General features: G+C 42.3%; 1 protein-coding gene across 1 annotated transcript in view; it reads left to right on the forward strand.

Moving 5' to 3' along the window:
- ASIC1 (acid sensing ion channel subunit 1) overlaps positions 1–18,504 on the forward strand; it is a 203,329-nt gene that overhangs the window by 154,040 nt on the left and 30,785 nt on the right. The window contains exons 4-8 of the mRNA XM_018560149.1: positions 1,346–1,496; positions 1,577–1,704; positions 6,969–7,119; positions 9,930–9,986; positions 11,607–11,760. Of these exons, the coding sequence (XP_018415651.1) occupies positions 1,346–1,496; positions 1,577–1,704; positions 6,969–7,119; positions 9,930–9,986; positions 11,607–11,760 (641 nt within the window). The remainder of the gene's footprint in view (positions 1–1,345; positions 1,497–1,576; positions 1,705–6,968; positions 7,120–9,929; positions 9,987–11,606; positions 11,761–18,504) is intronic.

Consider the following 18,504-nt stretch of genomic DNA (forward strand, 5'->3'; position numbering starts at 1 on the left):
CTACTAGATGGATATGGTTATTAGGAGTGGGATAGAACTTATGAAAAATCAATATAGAATCACAAATTTATTTTTATTTTTTGATCATAGACACCGTTTAATGCTGACACATCTTAGAGCGCCAATGAAAGACTAACGGTATTCCAGTGTTTCTATTGATCTACTAACCATTGCTATTTTCATTTGACTGTAATAGGGCAAAACAACCCTCAGGCTGTAGTAGTAACAACACCATCTAGTTAGTAATAGTAAACAAAAAAGTTTTTTCTCTGTACTGGAAGCTTCACACTTACACATTAGCATATGGGAGAGATTCAGCTTTACTACTTAGCAATTTCAAAATAATTGTTTTTTTTATGACTTTAATACCCTCCTAAATGGCAGTCTCGGAAAATAGTATATTGGCGCAATAAGTGCAGCATTATATCACATTGTAATCTTTCCCGCAATACGAGCACTGGGAATCGAAGCAAGTCGCTAAACTATGCGCTGGAAATCTTCCATCTTGCTAACAGCTATTTATGCACTTGACTGGCAAGGATATGTCTTATTCTGTTTAAAACCCTTTAATGGCCTCTTCGTTCACTACAATCACCGGTAATAAATGCAATGGCTTAACTAAGCACAATAAAGAAGCGTTTTCTATTATTTGGGCCTGACAAAGTGGCTCGAGTTTGATTGGGAACTAGTCTAGTCACTTTATCTTGCTTTGCCTCTGTGGCTGAAAACAAAAGTCTTAAGTGAGTCTACAGGACAAGCAGATTTGAAAATTCCACTAAGAGATCTTAGTCATCTCCCAGGCCCCGGCATAAAATTGAATTGCCTGTCCACTTGGATTGCAGCATGTGAATTCTGGGTTGATAAGACATTATTCAGCATTATATGACATTTATGATCCTGTAGCCCTCGTACCGTACATCCCCTCTCGTTACTTTGAAGAAGACGTCTACATTCTCAGTGTCCTGTGAAAAAAAGTGATTCATCTCTTTTTTGAATGTCCAGAAGATTGTTGAAGATGCGCCATTAGAGGGCCATAAATTCAAAGAACACTTCAGCTGAATTTATTTTGCAATGATCTTGAACAGCGGGTATTCCTATAAATGACTTGATTTCTACAACTCTTAGTATAATCTGCTTATCAGTGTCAAAGTAAGTATGCCGGGGCTTGCAGCTCTTATTTTCACATGGGCAATAATGAACTCGGTCAGATAGGGGTGGTGAGCACCAGCATTGACTTCCATTATGGTCAGGAGACAATAAAATGTAAAATAAACCATGGATTATATGCTGAATTATAAATGTTTATATTTGGATTATAACTCCTTATTTTTGGTTTCTCTGACAGGTTTTTACGAGATACGGCAAATGCTACACATTTAACTCGGGCCAGAATGGACGTACCCCTTTAATTACTTCTAAAGGTGGCACAGGAAATGGAATAGAGCTGATGCTGGATATACAGCAAGATGAATATTTACCAGTTTGGGGAGAGACTGGTATGTAGATCCACTTTCTTTCATGCAGATGGCATTTGTGTATTGACAGTTGTGTTTAATATTTGGTCTCCATATTGCAGATGAGACATCCTTTGAGGCTGGAATCAAAGTCCAGATTCATAGTCAGGATGAACCTCCCTTCATAGACCAGCTTGGGTTTGGTGTGGCTCCGGGATTCCAAACATTTGTGTCTTGCCAGGAACAGCGAGTAAGTATACCCTACAGCAGGTGAAGGCAAACTGTGGCCCCCCAGCTGTGGTGCAACTACAAATCATGTTAGGCATTGCAAGACTCTTGACAGCCACAGGCATAACTCGCAGATGCAGGATCATCTCTGAATTGGTGGTGACACTGTCCTTCCTTCTGGAGGGTGACTACTTTTGCTCCCCCTGGTCGCTGTGTGTTGTATAGTAGTCTCCACTCCAAACTCACTTCTGTGATTTCGGGACTACAATCTCACATTTGCTTTACTAATTTGTATTGAGATTGTAGTCCATCACAGGGGTGAGCTTAGAGCAGTGGCTACTTGACAACACACACAGGGACCATGGGGATCATAAGTAGCCACCCTCCAGAAGGAAGGACAGTGTCAGCACCAATTCAGAGATGATTTGAGGATCTACAGCCGAGCGATACACAAATAAGATACATTTTTGTTAATAGGTAAGATACTTTTTTAAGACTGAACTCCTAAGTTTAGTGTCACTTTAAGGTGAACGTTTGCTATGCCCATGTAGTCATAATGTTCCTTGTCAGCACATGAGCATGCAGCATACCTGAATGATTCCTAGGGGTCTATTTATAAACAATTTGCGGAGCAATCAGCTCTATGAATTTCTGTGAACTTTTGTTTTGTGCGAATAGAGGCAAAAACAAACGTTCTTTGTATATTTTCTTTTCAGGTCCAATATAATGTAATACTGCATTATGGCCACTAGATAAAGTTGGGGAGCATAGCGAATAAATACTTATTTCTAAGGCTGCTCAGCTCCATCTAGTGGCCATAATGCAGTATTACATTATACTGTATTTGACCCAAACAGAAAATATATTAGGAGCGCTCATTTTTCCCTCTATTTGCACAGAAGCAAGGGAAAATATACTAAGAATGTTAGTTTTTGCAGGGCGAATAGAAGTAGACCCCCTAGTGTTGCCTCTCTCTCTTCTAGAACTGATTACTAAAGGCTGTAATCAAGAAAGATGTGGGTACTGACACTAAAAATACATTTATTATTTTCATAGTCATTTCTAAACTGCCTTGAGATCAGCTTTAAAGCTGAACTCCAGACACACAAAAAAACCTTTATTGAAATATATTCTTCAAAAACCACAATGGGTATAAATCTACTTTGTGTGCACCAAATGCCTGTGCAAACCCAGAGGAAGAATGAATGGACTACAAGTGTGGTGATGTCACTGCATGTGTATCCTATTGAAAACCACAAACCCCTCAGAGAACTACAGGTTCCATCAGCCACGGTGTAAGCGGAGCCACACAAAGCCGCGCCGAATTCAGAATACAGCAGCACCTTGCGGGGATAAACCCACTATTCAGGGTTCAAGTTGAGGGGGTGGGGGGGTCCCAATGTGACAATGTTTAATGTTATACCCTGTATGTGGATGTAACAAGAAACATGGTGTAAAAGGTGAAGTTACCCTATAAGGTAAATGGTTAATACTATTCACATAGGTGATTATTTCTCAGCTATACAATATCAAATTCCAAAAGAAAAGTGGAGTGGGACTTTTAGCAATATAGCAGATTCTGGTATCGGTGCCCTGTGTACAGATCATTCATTTTATAAAATAACAGGCTTACAGCATGCTATAATACAGCGTACTCAGTCAGACACTTGAGACTCAGAAAAGGTCAGAGTCATGGAGAGCTATGACATTGTGGGAGGGATAATGGAGAGAAATAGAAATAGGACCCAGGGGCAACACGCTAAATTCTACCCGAAATGTCACATGGCACATACATACGCATGTAGCTTCAGCTATGTACGTGTCAGCTATTGTTAATGAATATGAGCCTCAGTTCTGACATATTCTGCTGAAATCAGCAGTAAAAAACAGAATCCCAATAGAGGACGGTCTAATTTCTCTATTTCTCTGATTTCCTTACAGTTCTACAAATAAAACAAAATCCTAAAGTATTAAATGATAATTAAAGTTAGTTGTGTATTTTTTACTATTAATATTTCTAAATAGGTTCAGTTACATTTTGGCCCTGCATACAAATAATTCACATTTTCAGCACCTGGAACACATTGGAGTCAGCGTTTTCTAGCCTAAAATGGTTGGTTACAGCAAGGACTGACTTGCATTGAACAGTTATTGGCAATACAATGAAGAATAAATTAGGATTCACCACATGTAGTAACCTTTACATACCCATTCGTGGTTGCTATTATTAGCTTATACATTATTGTAAGGTGACATTGTACTTTTTGAGTCATATGAAAAGTATTGCTAAAGACATTCTCTAAAGGCATTTATGAAAGAAGCACTGGCACTTACTACCTGATACCCTTTAATCAACTGTATCAAATTGTTATTATACAAAAAAATGAACGCAGGGTGCATAGTCGGCAAAGCATGCTGGGAATTCTGCTTGTACCTGAGGGGGAGAGATGTGTGTAGTGTGAGATTTGATCTCCACTGCTCTTATGTCTCACAGCATAGATGTTTTTTTCAAACCAAGGTGCTGAGTCCAATATTTGTAGCTTTGGGATTTGTATACTGCAAGTGCTAAAAACTTGGTCCCACCCCCTCCTGCTACTTGATGTGCAATTTTACCTTTCCTATTGGACTAACAAAGTATATAAAAGACAAGCTTTCGAGAGTGAACCTCTCTTCTTCAGGTCAGAAGCAATACTCATGTATATTACACATACAATATATTACATATATTACACATGCTCTCATACAATACATACAATATATTCAATACATGCAATACATATACACATACTCTCCGCCACTTTATTAGGTACACCTGTTCAATTGCTTGGTAACACAAATTGCTAATCAGCCAATCACATGGCAGCAACTCAATGCATTTAGACATCTAGACGTTGTGAAGGCGACTTGCTGAAGTTCAAACCGAGCATCAGAATGGGGAAGAAAGGTGATTTAAGTGGCTTTGAACGTGGCATGGTTGTTGGTGCCAGACAGGCTGGTCTGAGTATTTAAAAAACTGCTGATCTACTGGAATTTTCACACACAACCATCTCTAAGGTTTACAGAGAATGGTCTGAAAAAGAGAATATATCCAGTGAGCGGCAGTTGTGTGGACGGAAATGCCATGTTGATGTCAGAGGAGAATGGCCAGACTGGTTTAAGATGATAGAAAGGCAACAGTAAGTCAAATAACCACTCGTTACATCCGAGGTATGCAGAATACCAGCTCTGAACGCACAACACGTCCAACCTTGAAGCAGATGGGCTACAGCAGCAGAAGACCACACAGGGTGCCACTCCTATCAGCTATGAACAGGAAACGGAGGCTACAATTTGGCACAGGCTCACCAAAATTGGACAATAATGTAGAAGATTGGAAATACGTTGCCTGGTCTGATGAGTCTCGATTTCAGCTGCGACATGTAGATGGTAGGGTCAGAATTTGGCGTAAACAAAATGAAAGCATGGATCCATCCTGTCTTGTATCAATGGTTCAGGCTGGTGGTGTAATGGTGGGGGGGGGGGGGTATTTTCTTGGCACACTTTGGGCCCATGATGCTATCATGTCAATATGGACCAAAATCTCTGAGGAATGTTTCCAACACCTTGTTGAATCTATGCCATGAATAAATTAGGCAGTTCTGAAGGCAAAAGGGGGTCCAACCCGATATTAGCAAGGTGTACCTAATAAAGTGGCCGGTGAGTGTATATGCTATGTATGTGTATGTGTGTGTGTGTATATATATATATATTATAGTTATATAGAATATCTCTGCAATACATGCACATTTTCACATGCTTTACCCATTCAAGCACAAGAAGCATGCCTGTGATTTGCCAGAAATGCTCTTAGCTCAAAATTTCCTGTTGTAGGTTGACGGTCCACATGGTACCTTTTCTGGACTAAAATTGCAAAAAATGGTGTAAGCTTTGACCAGTTGTCTTATGCTAAACTACAGAATCTCCAGCTGTCTCCTTATCTCTACAACATGGGGGAAATTGCATTGTAGTCCAAGATAAAAACTGGAAGGCCTAATTAGACTCCTTAAGATAACAAAGAAAATGTGCAGAAAACACAGCACAGCTCCGAATTTCTGAGTCAACCGTTATTCTTTTTTTGCATCTATTGAACAGATCTAACAAATTGTTTTCCATTATATATTTAACAGACCCAAAGGGGAGCAGCTAAGACTAGTTCAGAGTTTATATACCCTTTAAGCAGCATGCAGACATGGAACATACAGATGTGCTAGCACAACAAGTCAACCAACTCTACATGTCCATGAATACATCCAGTAATATAAATGTGAATGGCCAAATGCCTCTCTGTGATGTGGAGAGGTAGAAAGGAAGCTGGGACAGGCAGCACTAGGGGGAGAAAATAGCAGTCAAAGTTTGCTAGTCCATCCCATTGCTACTGTGAACTGGCACCATCTATAGACATTGGATTGTTGGAAGATCCAGCTGAAAAAGTTTGGATTAGACCCAATTAAGGGCCTGATTTGTACATCTTCATCCCAGCGTGTAGCTGGATGAATGCTCTTCACACGTCATTACCACCACTAGATGGAGCCGAAGAGCATAGGAATTCCCTAAGCTTCTCAGCTCCATCTAGTGGCGGCAATGCCGTGCCAATGGTGTTCACCCAGCTAAACGCTGGGCGGAAGATTGACAGGGTTATTCACTAAAGGGTTAAGAGTTTGCAGTTCTGCAATTCAGCTCACTTTCCAGTTCAGCTATGTTGTCCTAAATTGTTCACTTCTCCTGCCTTCTCCAAACTCTTCACCCTTTTGTGAATAACCCTGTTAGAAATCATCCCTTGTTTGTGGGCAGCTTTCACATCAGCCGTTGCTTACAAAATGGAATTGTTATAAAAAGCTGTAATTGGTATTTATTTTGTAATACAGTATGTCTTCCTCCTCTCTGTGCCTTGCACTGAAACCAGACTTGTTTGACATTACATCAGTAAACAGATAATCACTGAAAAGCCTCCATATCCGAGTGATCTTTTGTTTGATTATCCACCTAAGATATTTCATCCCGCAAGGCACTGTTTGCATCCCGTGTATATAAAACGCGATAGATGAAATGATTCAGCATGAAAGGTTGTGACACCGAGATAAATCTGATCAGAAACCGCATTCCAACAGAATTCTTTACAGCTTCTTGTCCTGGTTATCTAGCGTTTCCTCATTGTCTATCTGCTTGTCTCTCTTCATCAATCTGTATCAGCAATACTCTGCCCTGTCTCCCACTCACTCCTGTCTGTCATCCTTGTGATTCTTCTAGCTGACATACCTGCCTCCACCATGGGGAGACTGTAAATCAAGTGCTATGGACTCAGAATTTTTTGACACGTTCAGCATTTCTGCATGTCGGATAGACTGCGAGACCCGCTACTTGGTGGAGAACTGTAACTGTCGCATGGTGCATATGCCAGGTACTGTCTATGATGTCCTATACACTTCTGCTTAAAGTAGAACTGTGGTTCTCAAAAAAACAACAGGTGTAGCACTTACTTATACGTGCATATGCATGTACAGTTTTTTCTTTGTCCCCTGTGAAGTCCCACAAAAACCTGTCAGTGAAGTCTACCTGATGCAACTTCCTGTGATGGGGTGGCAATGATGCTGCAGGGCTCCTGAATTCAGAGCAGAGTTACCACTCTGTGCCTGCTTGCAGTAAATTGAGAAGATGTTGCAGGGTGTGTAGCTATCCGCATTGTCACTGCTGATTCACAGCCGGTACTTTGTCAGCAGGGCCGGATTTACCATTAGAGTAGGGACGTGCCTACAGGCGCCCTCCATACAAGGGCCCCATACAGGTACCTACTCAGCTTAATTCCCGGTGTTGTATCAAGATACAACTCCGGTAATAACAAGGAGGGTGCATTCTGCACAAAATGCACCCTCCTGCTCCAAGACCAGCTGCGCCTACAAGAACCAACGACTTCCGCAAACGCAGGGGAATTTGTCTCAGTTAGCGAAGAAAGGGAAGTGTTTCTTATGAGGCGTGTGCATCGTAGTAACTGTATTTGGGACTTGTTTAGACTGACAGAGAAGCCTTTAGTTATCAGTTACAGGTATTAGAGAGTTATGTTGCAGTACAGTTACTGTGCAGTACAATCATCCACCAAGACATGACTGATGGATTCATCAGTTTTTGTCCCTCTGTTAAAAACCCCAATAAACACAAGGACTGCGCGACATGGATTTTAACGGCCACAGCAGCCCTTTTATTAACCAAACAGTTTTAACAATAATCAAAAATAATAAACCAAATAATATACACAAATAACACTGTAAACAATGGTTGACCTGAGAAGGGGTCTTTGGGTGCCTAACAGTCCCAAAAAGGCCCCTTATAACACTCCACCCATGTCCCCAGCCGCACCACAACCAGCTCGAGGACACTTAGGGTGCCCACACATCTTACGATTATCGTACGATAATCGCGGGAAATCCCGCGATCGTACGATGTTCGTAAGGTGTGTGGAAGCCGTGCGACCTCTACTACTGTAAGGTCGCACGACTTTAAACTTACGGACATGTTTGAAAACCCGCCGAGCATCGTACGATGTTCGGCGGGTTTGTGGCATGTCCGTACGATAACAGCCGCACGGGCCGGTGTGCGCAAGCGCACACTGCCCGTTCGGCATTGCGGTCATTGGAAGCCCGCCCCTCAGGGGGGGTGGCTTGCGATCATCGCAAGTACGATCTGCCTATGCAACATAGGCAGATCGTACGTTTTTTTAAGTACCTTACAACCATGGCAAGACAAAAGTATTGCGATGGTTGTAAGGTGTGTGCCCAGCCTTACTCCTTCTGGGTTCCCAAGGGGCCGGGCCCCGCCCTTCACAAATCCACCAACAGGGGGAAGCACCCATACCAGCTGAGGGCCCCCCATTTTTGTACTCAACTCCGATTTTGTAGACCCCCCAAAGACCCCCTAACCCGCCAAATTTGTTAACCCTTTCTCCCGGGACTATTCCTCCCCCCAGTCATGTAGCCACTCCGCTTAGTCTCTCCGTGTCTGTCTTTACTGCAAGGAGGGGACGGGGGCCACAGCTACCTGTGGTCTCATGAGATTGAAGGTCAAATTGCAACTGTTCCCCATTTTTTGTTTACCGATAATCTCATTAGATTCTTTACAAAATATATCCATGTTAAAATGGAAAAATAATTGCTCTACTGGCAGGATCAACAGGTAGTAAATGCAAGTTGCACAGGGGACTCAGAAAACCAGAAACTGCAATGTTAATAGCAGTGAGAAAACGTCATCATATATGTCATGTTTTTATTTTGACCAAATTACACTTCAACTGTTTTGTTTTTTTTGCACTTCTGTATACAGTATATAAATATGTGTAATGTATACATAGGTCAGTCATATGTGTTCATTATAAACACAGGCTCTGTGTCCTGCTTAGCAATAATGCATAAAGTTTGTGCTTGAAGAAAGTATATCATGTTTTCAATTTTTTTCCTAATCATTTTGATGTAAATAATCTTATCTATATGTGTTAAAGGGACAGTGCCATCACCAAAAAAAAAACAAAAGTAGATCCCTGCAAAAGATGAGCGATTATGCTTACCTCTTTAGCGATCTGTGTCTTCTACGTTCTTTTTAAGCGCTACAGCCTCCATCATAATCATCTGCATTTTACATTTTCAGGAATTTTGCATTCCTCTGCCCCCCACCACGTGCTGTGGTTCCATCCTCTGACCCCATTGTCACTATAGGAACAGTAGTGACGTAGGGTCCATCCAGTGCCATCCCTTTAATGCTTTCGCCTCAGGCGGCATCTCTTTGGGTCACGTGGGGAGACGGCAGGCAGAGCGGCCTGCCGCCTCCTTTCCAGTCAGAGCATCCCAGGTTGATAAAAGCCAGGCAAGCTGGGACACTCTGGCTGGTTTCCTGCCCAGCTAAGCGGGACGCACACCCCCCTCCCATTGGTGTGCACTACCGGCACCCTCTTCCCCTTCACCCGCCACCTCAGGCGGTGAAAACACTAGGAACACCCCTGGTTCCAGGATTGATAGAAGAGTTTGGCTTCAGTACTTTTTGAGTCCCTTATCCCCACCAATTATAATGATACATAGTTGCCACATTCTTAAATCTTTCATTTGCTGCATGCTTGCACCAGGTCTATGACTTAAAAGTACTAAAGACAGCCAGGCCACATCTTTTAAATGTAAAGCTCTAGTCTAAACAATGTAAATATTTATTATTTTTCCTATTTTCATACAGGAGATGCCGCTTATTGTACACCAGAGTTATATAAGGAGTGTGCAGACCCAGCACTAGGTGAGTTCTGTTTTTATTTCATAATTCTTATCAGAACCAATGATTGGATTTTTCTTATGTGACTCATATAGAGGGGGATGATCCATGGTGAGGCAAAATTTTATTTCTTCAGAGTAAGATGTGATCAAGACTGCCCTCTCAAGATTGGCTCTTTGGTGTGATTTGCTTGGTCACTGACCAATAGTGAGGTTGAGGAAGTGGTCACAGGTGACCTTCTCTGCATAACAGAGTTTCCTAGGTTTTGGGAATCCCAGGGTGCTAAGAACACATCTTAAAGTACATGGTAGAACCAATCAGAGCTTGCTATTAGCTCATATTAGTACTTTATTCGTATGACAGGTTTACTTTAAACAAGCCATGAATATCAGTTTTTTATTGAACGATCTTTCCATAAACATTTAGGATAAATTGAGTTAATAATTGGGAGTTAGGGGAGGCAGGAGTACAACTCTTTAGTGACAGAAGAAAATGGTGGTAAGCAACATAAATGCAACTTAGCCAACAGCTATTTGCCCTGTAATAGTTTATCTCATAAGCTGATCGAGATTGACCAGATTTAGGAACAATTATCTCAAGAGTTTTTCATCTTTGCATTGGTGTGTAAATTTACAAATACAAAACCATGCAAAGAAAGGAATGGATGCATTTATGGATAATGGGTAGACGGGGAGAGGGATGTGGATGGGGTATGGAGGGAAAGAGGGAGAGCTAGATGGGTAGATAAAAGATAATTAAAGTGACTCACAGTTACCTGCAAAGGTGGGAAGTCAGTTTGGTTTGGGTCATTTAATACATACAAAATTAAGACAATACATCTGGGGTGGCATGCAGTTCTACAATGCTGTATGCTAATTCTCCTGGTTCCACAGAAAACTGCAAAATTAATTTGGTAGTAATTAGGCACTATTATTATTCAGGGGAAACAGTAAATTGTGATTTGCTAGGAAAGTGTCAGATTTGCCTGATTAACAAATATAGTAAACAAAAATATCTAAAATGAAGTTTGAATGAATACTTAATAAATGTGATTGATTTGGTTGGTAAAGTGGTGCCTTTCCATTGGAAATATATGGAGTACATATGTCTACCTTCTCTGTTTGGACTGAGGAGTTGGAGCAAATTCCTTGTTTTAAAGGGATGAATGATTTTGTTTTGTCGGTCTTAGTTATAATTCATGTATCTGTATTTTTTAATCCAAAGCTGTATTAAACAGATGGCAGTAGACTGCCTGTGTATGACATATATTTGCTCAGTGTCCACTGAAAACACAGCTACTCACAGTGCTGGTTTCAGTAATACTTAGATCCAATATATAGTAATATTTCCAGATCCCTTAAGGCAATGGGGAATTCCCTGAATCAACAATCTGCAATGTTATTACTTATATTAATAGCCCATCATATCTTGTACATTTAGAAGCACATTCAGCTTTTTTTTAACCATCTATTGAGCTGGCTTGAACTAACTTGAGGAAGAACTATATTAGCACAGTTCTTTGATTTCTCTGTAGTTGCATATTTAGGTCCATCTTGTTCTGTATATTTATTTTGCTTGAGAACATTAACAAAATCCCTGCTTATGCTCAGTTCTTTTATCTTGCTATGACTTCAACTTTATCAGATTTCCTGGTGGAAAAGGACAACGACTACTGTTTGTGCGAGACTCCATGTAACATGACACGGTATGGGAAGGAGCTGTCCATGGTGAAAATCCCCAGTAAAGCCTCTGCACGTTATTTAGCCAAGAAGTACAACAAAAGTGAACAGTACATAGCGTAAGTTTATAGCTATGGATACATACTAGTATAACTGTATGAAAATGAAACTTGTATCTATGCATCTTATGTGTCCTGTTCTGTATTCACGACTGGATATTTGGCAACTACAATGTTTATTGTTTATGTGTATGTCCAGTAAAAACATTTTTTTATTTGGATAAAGTGTGAAAGGATTAGACCCCCTGTCACGTTCTTACTGCTATTCAGGGGTCCATTAGAGAGAAACTTTTCCAATTGTCCCTCTTACCCAAATTATGATGCTGGCAGGTACACAGTCAGAGCACCCATTAACCACCTGCTGTCCTGCTATTGTAATTAAACGGCCGGACAGTGGCTTCTTGGATGCCGTTTTTAAACGTCCCTTCACGCCCAGCTCGTGCCCGCCGAGTAGGAAATAAGCTTGAAATGTAAACAGCCAACGATGGCTGTCTACATACAAGCATTCAGGCGTCTGTAGAGACGCCGGATCGCTTGTAATATGCGTGTGGGTGTGCGCCCTCTCCGCTGGCAATCCCGAGCTCCGCTGTGCCCGGTAAGAGCCCAGGACCAGCACAGCAGCTCTGTGACCATAGATCAAAGGGAGATCGGTATACGATCTCCCTTTGATCTCCTCCTCGTTGTCGGAATGCAGGAAGTGATGTATATTACATCACTTACGCATTCATCTGTCACTCTCCCGTACAGAAGCCGGGAGAAGCTGGTGAAGCAGGTCTCTGCTTCATCAGCTTACCTGGGGTCCTTAGGTGACATTAGTGATCTTAAAGACCCCTGAGGTCTCCATAAAGAGGGCCTGTCAAATAAAGAGGACCTTGTCATCCCCCATGTGATAGCAATCAAGTTAAGTGAAAAAAAGGTTTAAAAAAAATTAAAGTTAAAAAAAAAAAAAATGAAAAGCCACATATAAAAGCAATTAATAGAAAACATTTAAAAACATTTAAAATCCCCGGCCCCATTCATATCACCGCGAACGCCGGAATGGGAGCAATAATTCTAGGGCCATCAATCATTGATAGCACTAAACTGATGAGCGGTAACAGCTTTTAAAGCGTCGTCTATGGCCAATTTTGGGTATGGTAGTTTTTCGCGATTTCGCGGGCACACACAATTTCTAAGCTTTTCTGTACTTTTTTTTATTATATAGTAAAAAATAAAAACCACAGGGGTGATTAAATACCACCAATAGAAAGCTCTATCTGTCCGCAAAAAAAATGGTATAAAATTAATTTCAGTACAGAGTTGCATGACGAAATAAATGTCAGTCAAAGGATCGCAGAGCTGAATACTGAAAAATGGCCTGGCCAGGAAGGGGGTGTAACACCCCGGTCAGCAAGTGGTTAACACCTGTGTTTAACCTCTCCAAACTGGAGCTTATTGGTGCTTTACAGGCTTAAACAAAGCCTTTGTCTTTGTAACAAAGATTTTGTCAGGTATCGATTAATAAAGGCAGACTCTCCCTTTAAAAAATTATTCAATTATGTTTCTTTATTACTGGTAAAATTTAGTTAAAAAAATGTGTGAACGTTAAAAAATTATTCAAGAGAGGAGGTTAAACAAACAGCTGTTTTTTCAGAGCAAAGAAACTAATAAATTTACAAAGAAATGATAACAATCCTTGCAATGTATAGTTCACCTACAGGAGAAGGTATTTTTAAACACACCTGGAGTGATTTTTTAAGGCTTTTTTCTTATTAGAGATGAGCCGAAGCTGACGTGGGAAAGCTAAGTTTGCTGAATGTCCACATGACCTGAACGCAGAGGCACCTGTGTCCTATCAACCAATCACACTGTACGACTAGCACAGCATCATTGCTTGCTAGGATTCTAGTGGCAGCATCGCAAAGCGCCATTGGTTGGTAGGATGCAGTCAGGCGCTGTGACAGCAACACTGGACTGGACTGGATATGCCATCAGAGCTAGCTTTCTGTGTGGTGGAACTAACCGGCAGAGTTGATTATAGCAGAAACATTACCTTAAACATCAGACAATGCTAGGTTAAAACATGAACTTCTTTATTGAACAAACAGCACACATTTTATAGCCCCCCAGGTAAGATTACATTATTTTAATAAAATTAACATTTCTGAAAATCAGTCCAAACGAACTTAGGTAAAAAGGGTAACGAGAAAGGGATTAGTGATAAAGGGATTAGCAGGATGATCCCATCAGCAGGCTTTTCAGTGAGGAAGATGTACTTATTCTGCAAGGAGACTATTGTGGGTGGGAATCAGTCCAGACTTAGTGGGACTAAGCACATAAAGCATCTGAACAAGAGCTCTATAAGATTGGTAATAAGTCCTGCTGGTCCGCAATCCAGCCGGTGGGCATATGGTGCTAAAAAGGCCCGTTTGGGAGTTGCATAGATGAGTTCAGATGTTAGGTCCATGATAAGATACAGTATTATCCCAACCAGCAATTTAACACCTTATTCCAGACTAGGGTCCGCAGCCAGTTGGAAGGAGGCTGGCATTTAGTCTCCTCCAAATGCCAAGGGCACGAAAACTTACTTGACCGGCGCACCAGAAAAATGAATGATGCTGGCGGCACGACAAAGTCATAGATTGTTATGGTGCACATGTCTGTGTCCTAGCAACCTATGAAGATGTGAGGCTCAGCTACCAATCAACCAGTGGTGCTGTGTAAGCATGATTGACTACTAGGATACAGAGGTTCGGTGTGCTGTGAACTGGTCAAATTCTTCGCCTTTGAAGAACAACGAACAGCTTGGGTTCGGGTCCAACTCATGGTTGACCCGAACCCAAAGTTCATCCCTAATCTTTATACATGAGGGACACTTTAACTAAAATGTATAAAGTAAAGGACTGTTGTTGTTTTCCCCAATCCTCTTAAAGGAGAACTATGACTTAAGGGCAAATAAAAATACCCCTTACCTTGATTGTAGTAGCATTGTTCCTTTTTTCTAAAGTCGCAGCACATCACAGATAAAACCCTCAAAACCTGTAGTAAATGGCGTCTTCAACCCTGCTCCAAGCTCCTTTCCTCTTAGGGGGCGTTAACATTTGATCCAGCCCGCCCACGGCTTTTTTTTCAAATGATCTCATTGCTGTGGCCGCACTTCCTCATCATGCACAGCTGTGTTTTGTCAGCTCGTGCACGCTGGCATTTGTGAGTGGGAGGCGGAGTCTGAAGTGAGAAGGCAGCAGCAAGAGACGGACTCAGCCTCCCTGCACATTCAGTGCTCTTTCCTCTCTCTCATCAACGATCCCCAGTAATTAGGATGTCGGCATAACACAGGGGGAGAGAGAGAGGATAAAGAGCCATCCCTCTCTCCATCATTTACCAGAAATGGGCAAGTCCATATATGGTGAATGATGTCACTGGGTATCCCTGCAGACTGGCAAGCATACGATCAGCAGGGATCCCCAGTGACATCATTCATCATATATGGACTTGCCCATATGTGGTAAATGATGAAGAGAGAGAGAGAAGGCTCCTTCCCCTCTCTCTCTCTCCCTGCCCTGTGTGACGCTGACATCCTCAATTCACTGGGGATCGCTGATGAGAGAGGGGAAGGAGCCCTCTCTCTCTTCAGCATTTACTACAAATGGGAAAGTCCATATATGGTAAATGGTGTCACTGGGGATCCCTGCAGACTGGCAAGCATCCGATCTGCAGGGATCTCCAGTGACATCATTTAACATATATGGACGTTCCCATTTGTAGTAAATGCTGAAGAGAGAGAGAGGGCTCCTTCCCCTCTGTCATCAGCGATCCACGATCTTTTTATTATGTCAGTGTGACACAGGGCAGGGAGAGAGAGAGGGGGGGGAAGGAGCCCGGCTGGCACACGGGGACGTGCAGGTAAGGAGAGAGCTGCTGCGCATGTCCATATATTTGTGGACGCGCAGCAGCTCTCAAGAATCACTGTCAGTCACAGTGAGGAAGATCAGTGGGGAGGATCCCGTCAGACACGTCGGGATGTCTCCTCATTGCGGCGCTTAGCACCGCCCACCACCTTAAATAAGGGTTTACAGCCTTACTGTGCATTTTGGCTAATTAGAGTAAATTACATAATTTACTTATTTAGACTAAGGAATGCATTAGTCAAGAAAAGATAGAACCCCATAGTTCTCCTTTTAAACTGAAAATTGTATTGCTTGTTATGTCAAGCAATAATTGAAGCACCACTTTCATCTGAACATTACTGGAGTTACCAGTGGTTGGTTGAAACACATGAACACCGGTAGAAACTCCTAATGACAATTTTCTGAATGTGGAACTCTACTAGAATGTGTCCTTAAATATTCATCAACACAGCAGGAAATGGCTTAGTGACAGGTACACCACACATAGGAGCTGCTACAGGATCTGTGTGCACACAATGTGCTCCCAAGTCATGTCCTGTTTATTGTAGGACAAATGGGGCTGAGCTGGTTGTGCTTGTATATTTTTGGAGCTCCACTAAATTCATATCAGTGGGATTCACAAGCCCTTGAGGGTGTAACTCAGTGGGACCACTGATTTCTCAGAAAAGTAGTCATATTACGGCACATCTGCCATAATTCTAAAAGGGTGAATCAAGCCATGACTGATTGTGTTTTGGATAGACGTTGGCAGATTAAGCACTTCCTTCCCCTAATATATTAATATTCCTCGGCATAATGCCCCTGTCGGAGCACAATGAAAACCAGACAAGCGAAAGGTGCTGGTTAAAATATTTATTAAGAACAGTGTCCACAGGAGCAAGCAGAATCATAAACCGGAACAAGCCAGAGTCAGGAGCCAGAGTGGGTAGTCGTCCAAGCCACGTCAGGAACACAGAGATCAGTATTGTCATGAACAAGCCAGGAGCAGGAGCCAGGAAATCAGTGTTGTCAGGAACAAGCCAGGAGCAGGAGCCAGAGGAGAATGTCAGCCAGGATCAGGTCACACACAGAATCAGAATACTCAGAGCAGCAGGAATTTACTAGCAGGAAGACCCGCATGGGCAAGGTCAGACTGGACTGAGTGGTTTATATATATTGAGTGGAGTGACATCATCACTGGGAGACAGGAAACTCCCATCTGACTCTCTCAGATGATGCTCTCCTATCTGGCCATAAGAGGAAGCCTGGGAGTAGTGAGCAATGTTCCAGAGTCTGCTCAGCCAAAGAAGGAAACACAGGTGAGTAAAATGGCAGCCAAGCCAGAATGCTGCAAACCAGTAAAGTCAGGGTGGAACCCAGACAGCCCCATGCTGAACATGCATATCAAATGGCAGAACTTGCAGGACCGATGCCTGGCAGCCAGTTCTGTGCCAGCAATGTGTCTGGCAGTGACACTGTCGAATACAGAGAATCAGCTAATTATGGTGATCACATGTCTTTTTTTGTAAACAAACTAGTGCTGAAGTGCCTTGCACAAAACGTTTAAAAAATGATTATAAGATGTCAAATTGTTTATTGCATTTTGTGTACTACTTATGTTTATTTGTCAGCTTATAATAAAAAGATTGTACCAAGTAAAAATCTTATATGCCCTTGATTAAGTGTGAGTATTAACATGAAGGGTTAAATCATCCTCTAGTCCATATACTGTATTCCTTTTCTATAAATAGTCCAGCTCTCAATCCATTAGAGAATTGGAGACTGGACTTGAAAAAGACTGTTCACCCACCATGCAACCAAGCAAAGCTTGAGCAGGTTTGAAAAGTGAAATGAGGAACATTGCAGTGTCCAAATAAGCAAAGCTGATGGAGACCTGTTCACACAGACTAAAGGCTTCACTTGCTGCCAGAGGTGCTATTAAATACTGACTTGAAGGGGGTGTATCATTATTCAATAAGTTACGACCTTCAACATGAAATAGTATATATCTTTTGATCAGTGTAAAAAAACGAAATTAGTTGATTGTCGTTCAGTGTTCTATGATAATAAAACATGAAAACTTCAAGGGCACAATTTTTTCTTATTGGGATTGTATAAGGGCTCTTGTTGTCTGGCCCTGGGTTGTGTCGACGGGCAGTAGTTTAAGACCCTTCTGGAATCATTCAGAAATCATTGCCACATGCATTTAGCAGTTGACCTTCTTACTGACCAGAATTTGACCTGCTTCAAGTGCCTTTTGCATTCCTGTAGACTTATATAGCAATGCAAAACATGTCTGACATGAACAAAAGTCTGTTGATTAAGGCCCTAAAGTACTCTAAAGCTGGCCACACACTTATAGATTATCTGCAGACTTTATATGGTCAGATGGGGAAAGTGCAACAGATTCCTCCATCTACGCTTAACACTGGGGATGGAGGAATCTTCCACTGGGCCAAACTTCAGTGTCTTGCTATCGACTAGAACGCACTGGGTCACATCACTTTGTTATGGGGCGGGAGGGGGCATGGCGGTCCATTGAACTCAATGGCACCGTAGTCACGCCTTCCGGCCACAATACGATTGGCCGCATGGTAACGCAAGGCACATCAATGCCTGCGATCCGGTCCGGTCAGAATAAATGCTGCAAGCACTATTTTTTCGTACCGGAGCGCAGGTATTGATGTACCATGTGTTCCCGTGTGGCCGATCGCATTGCGGAAGGAGGGCGTGGCTACGGTACCATTCACTTCAATGGACCACCACGCCCCCTCCTGCCCCACAACTAAGTGAGCCAGCCGCCAGGGCCGGCCTTAGGGGTGTGCGAGCCGTGCGGCCGCACAGGGCGCCATGGCAACAAGGGCGCCGTGCGGCCGTCACAGCTCGTCCTGTGGGCGGCTTCTCTCCCCCTCACCGCTGGCCATCCGATATGACAGCG

The sequence above is a fragment of the Nanorana parkeri genome, unplaced genomic scaffold, assembly GCF_000935625.1.
Source record: "Nanorana parkeri isolate BGI_ZX_2015 unplaced genomic scaffold, ASM93562v1 scaffold434, whole genome shotgun sequence".
Classification (NCBI taxonomy): Eukaryota; Metazoa; Chordata; class Amphibia; order Anura; family Dicroglossidae; genus Nanorana; species Nanorana parkeri.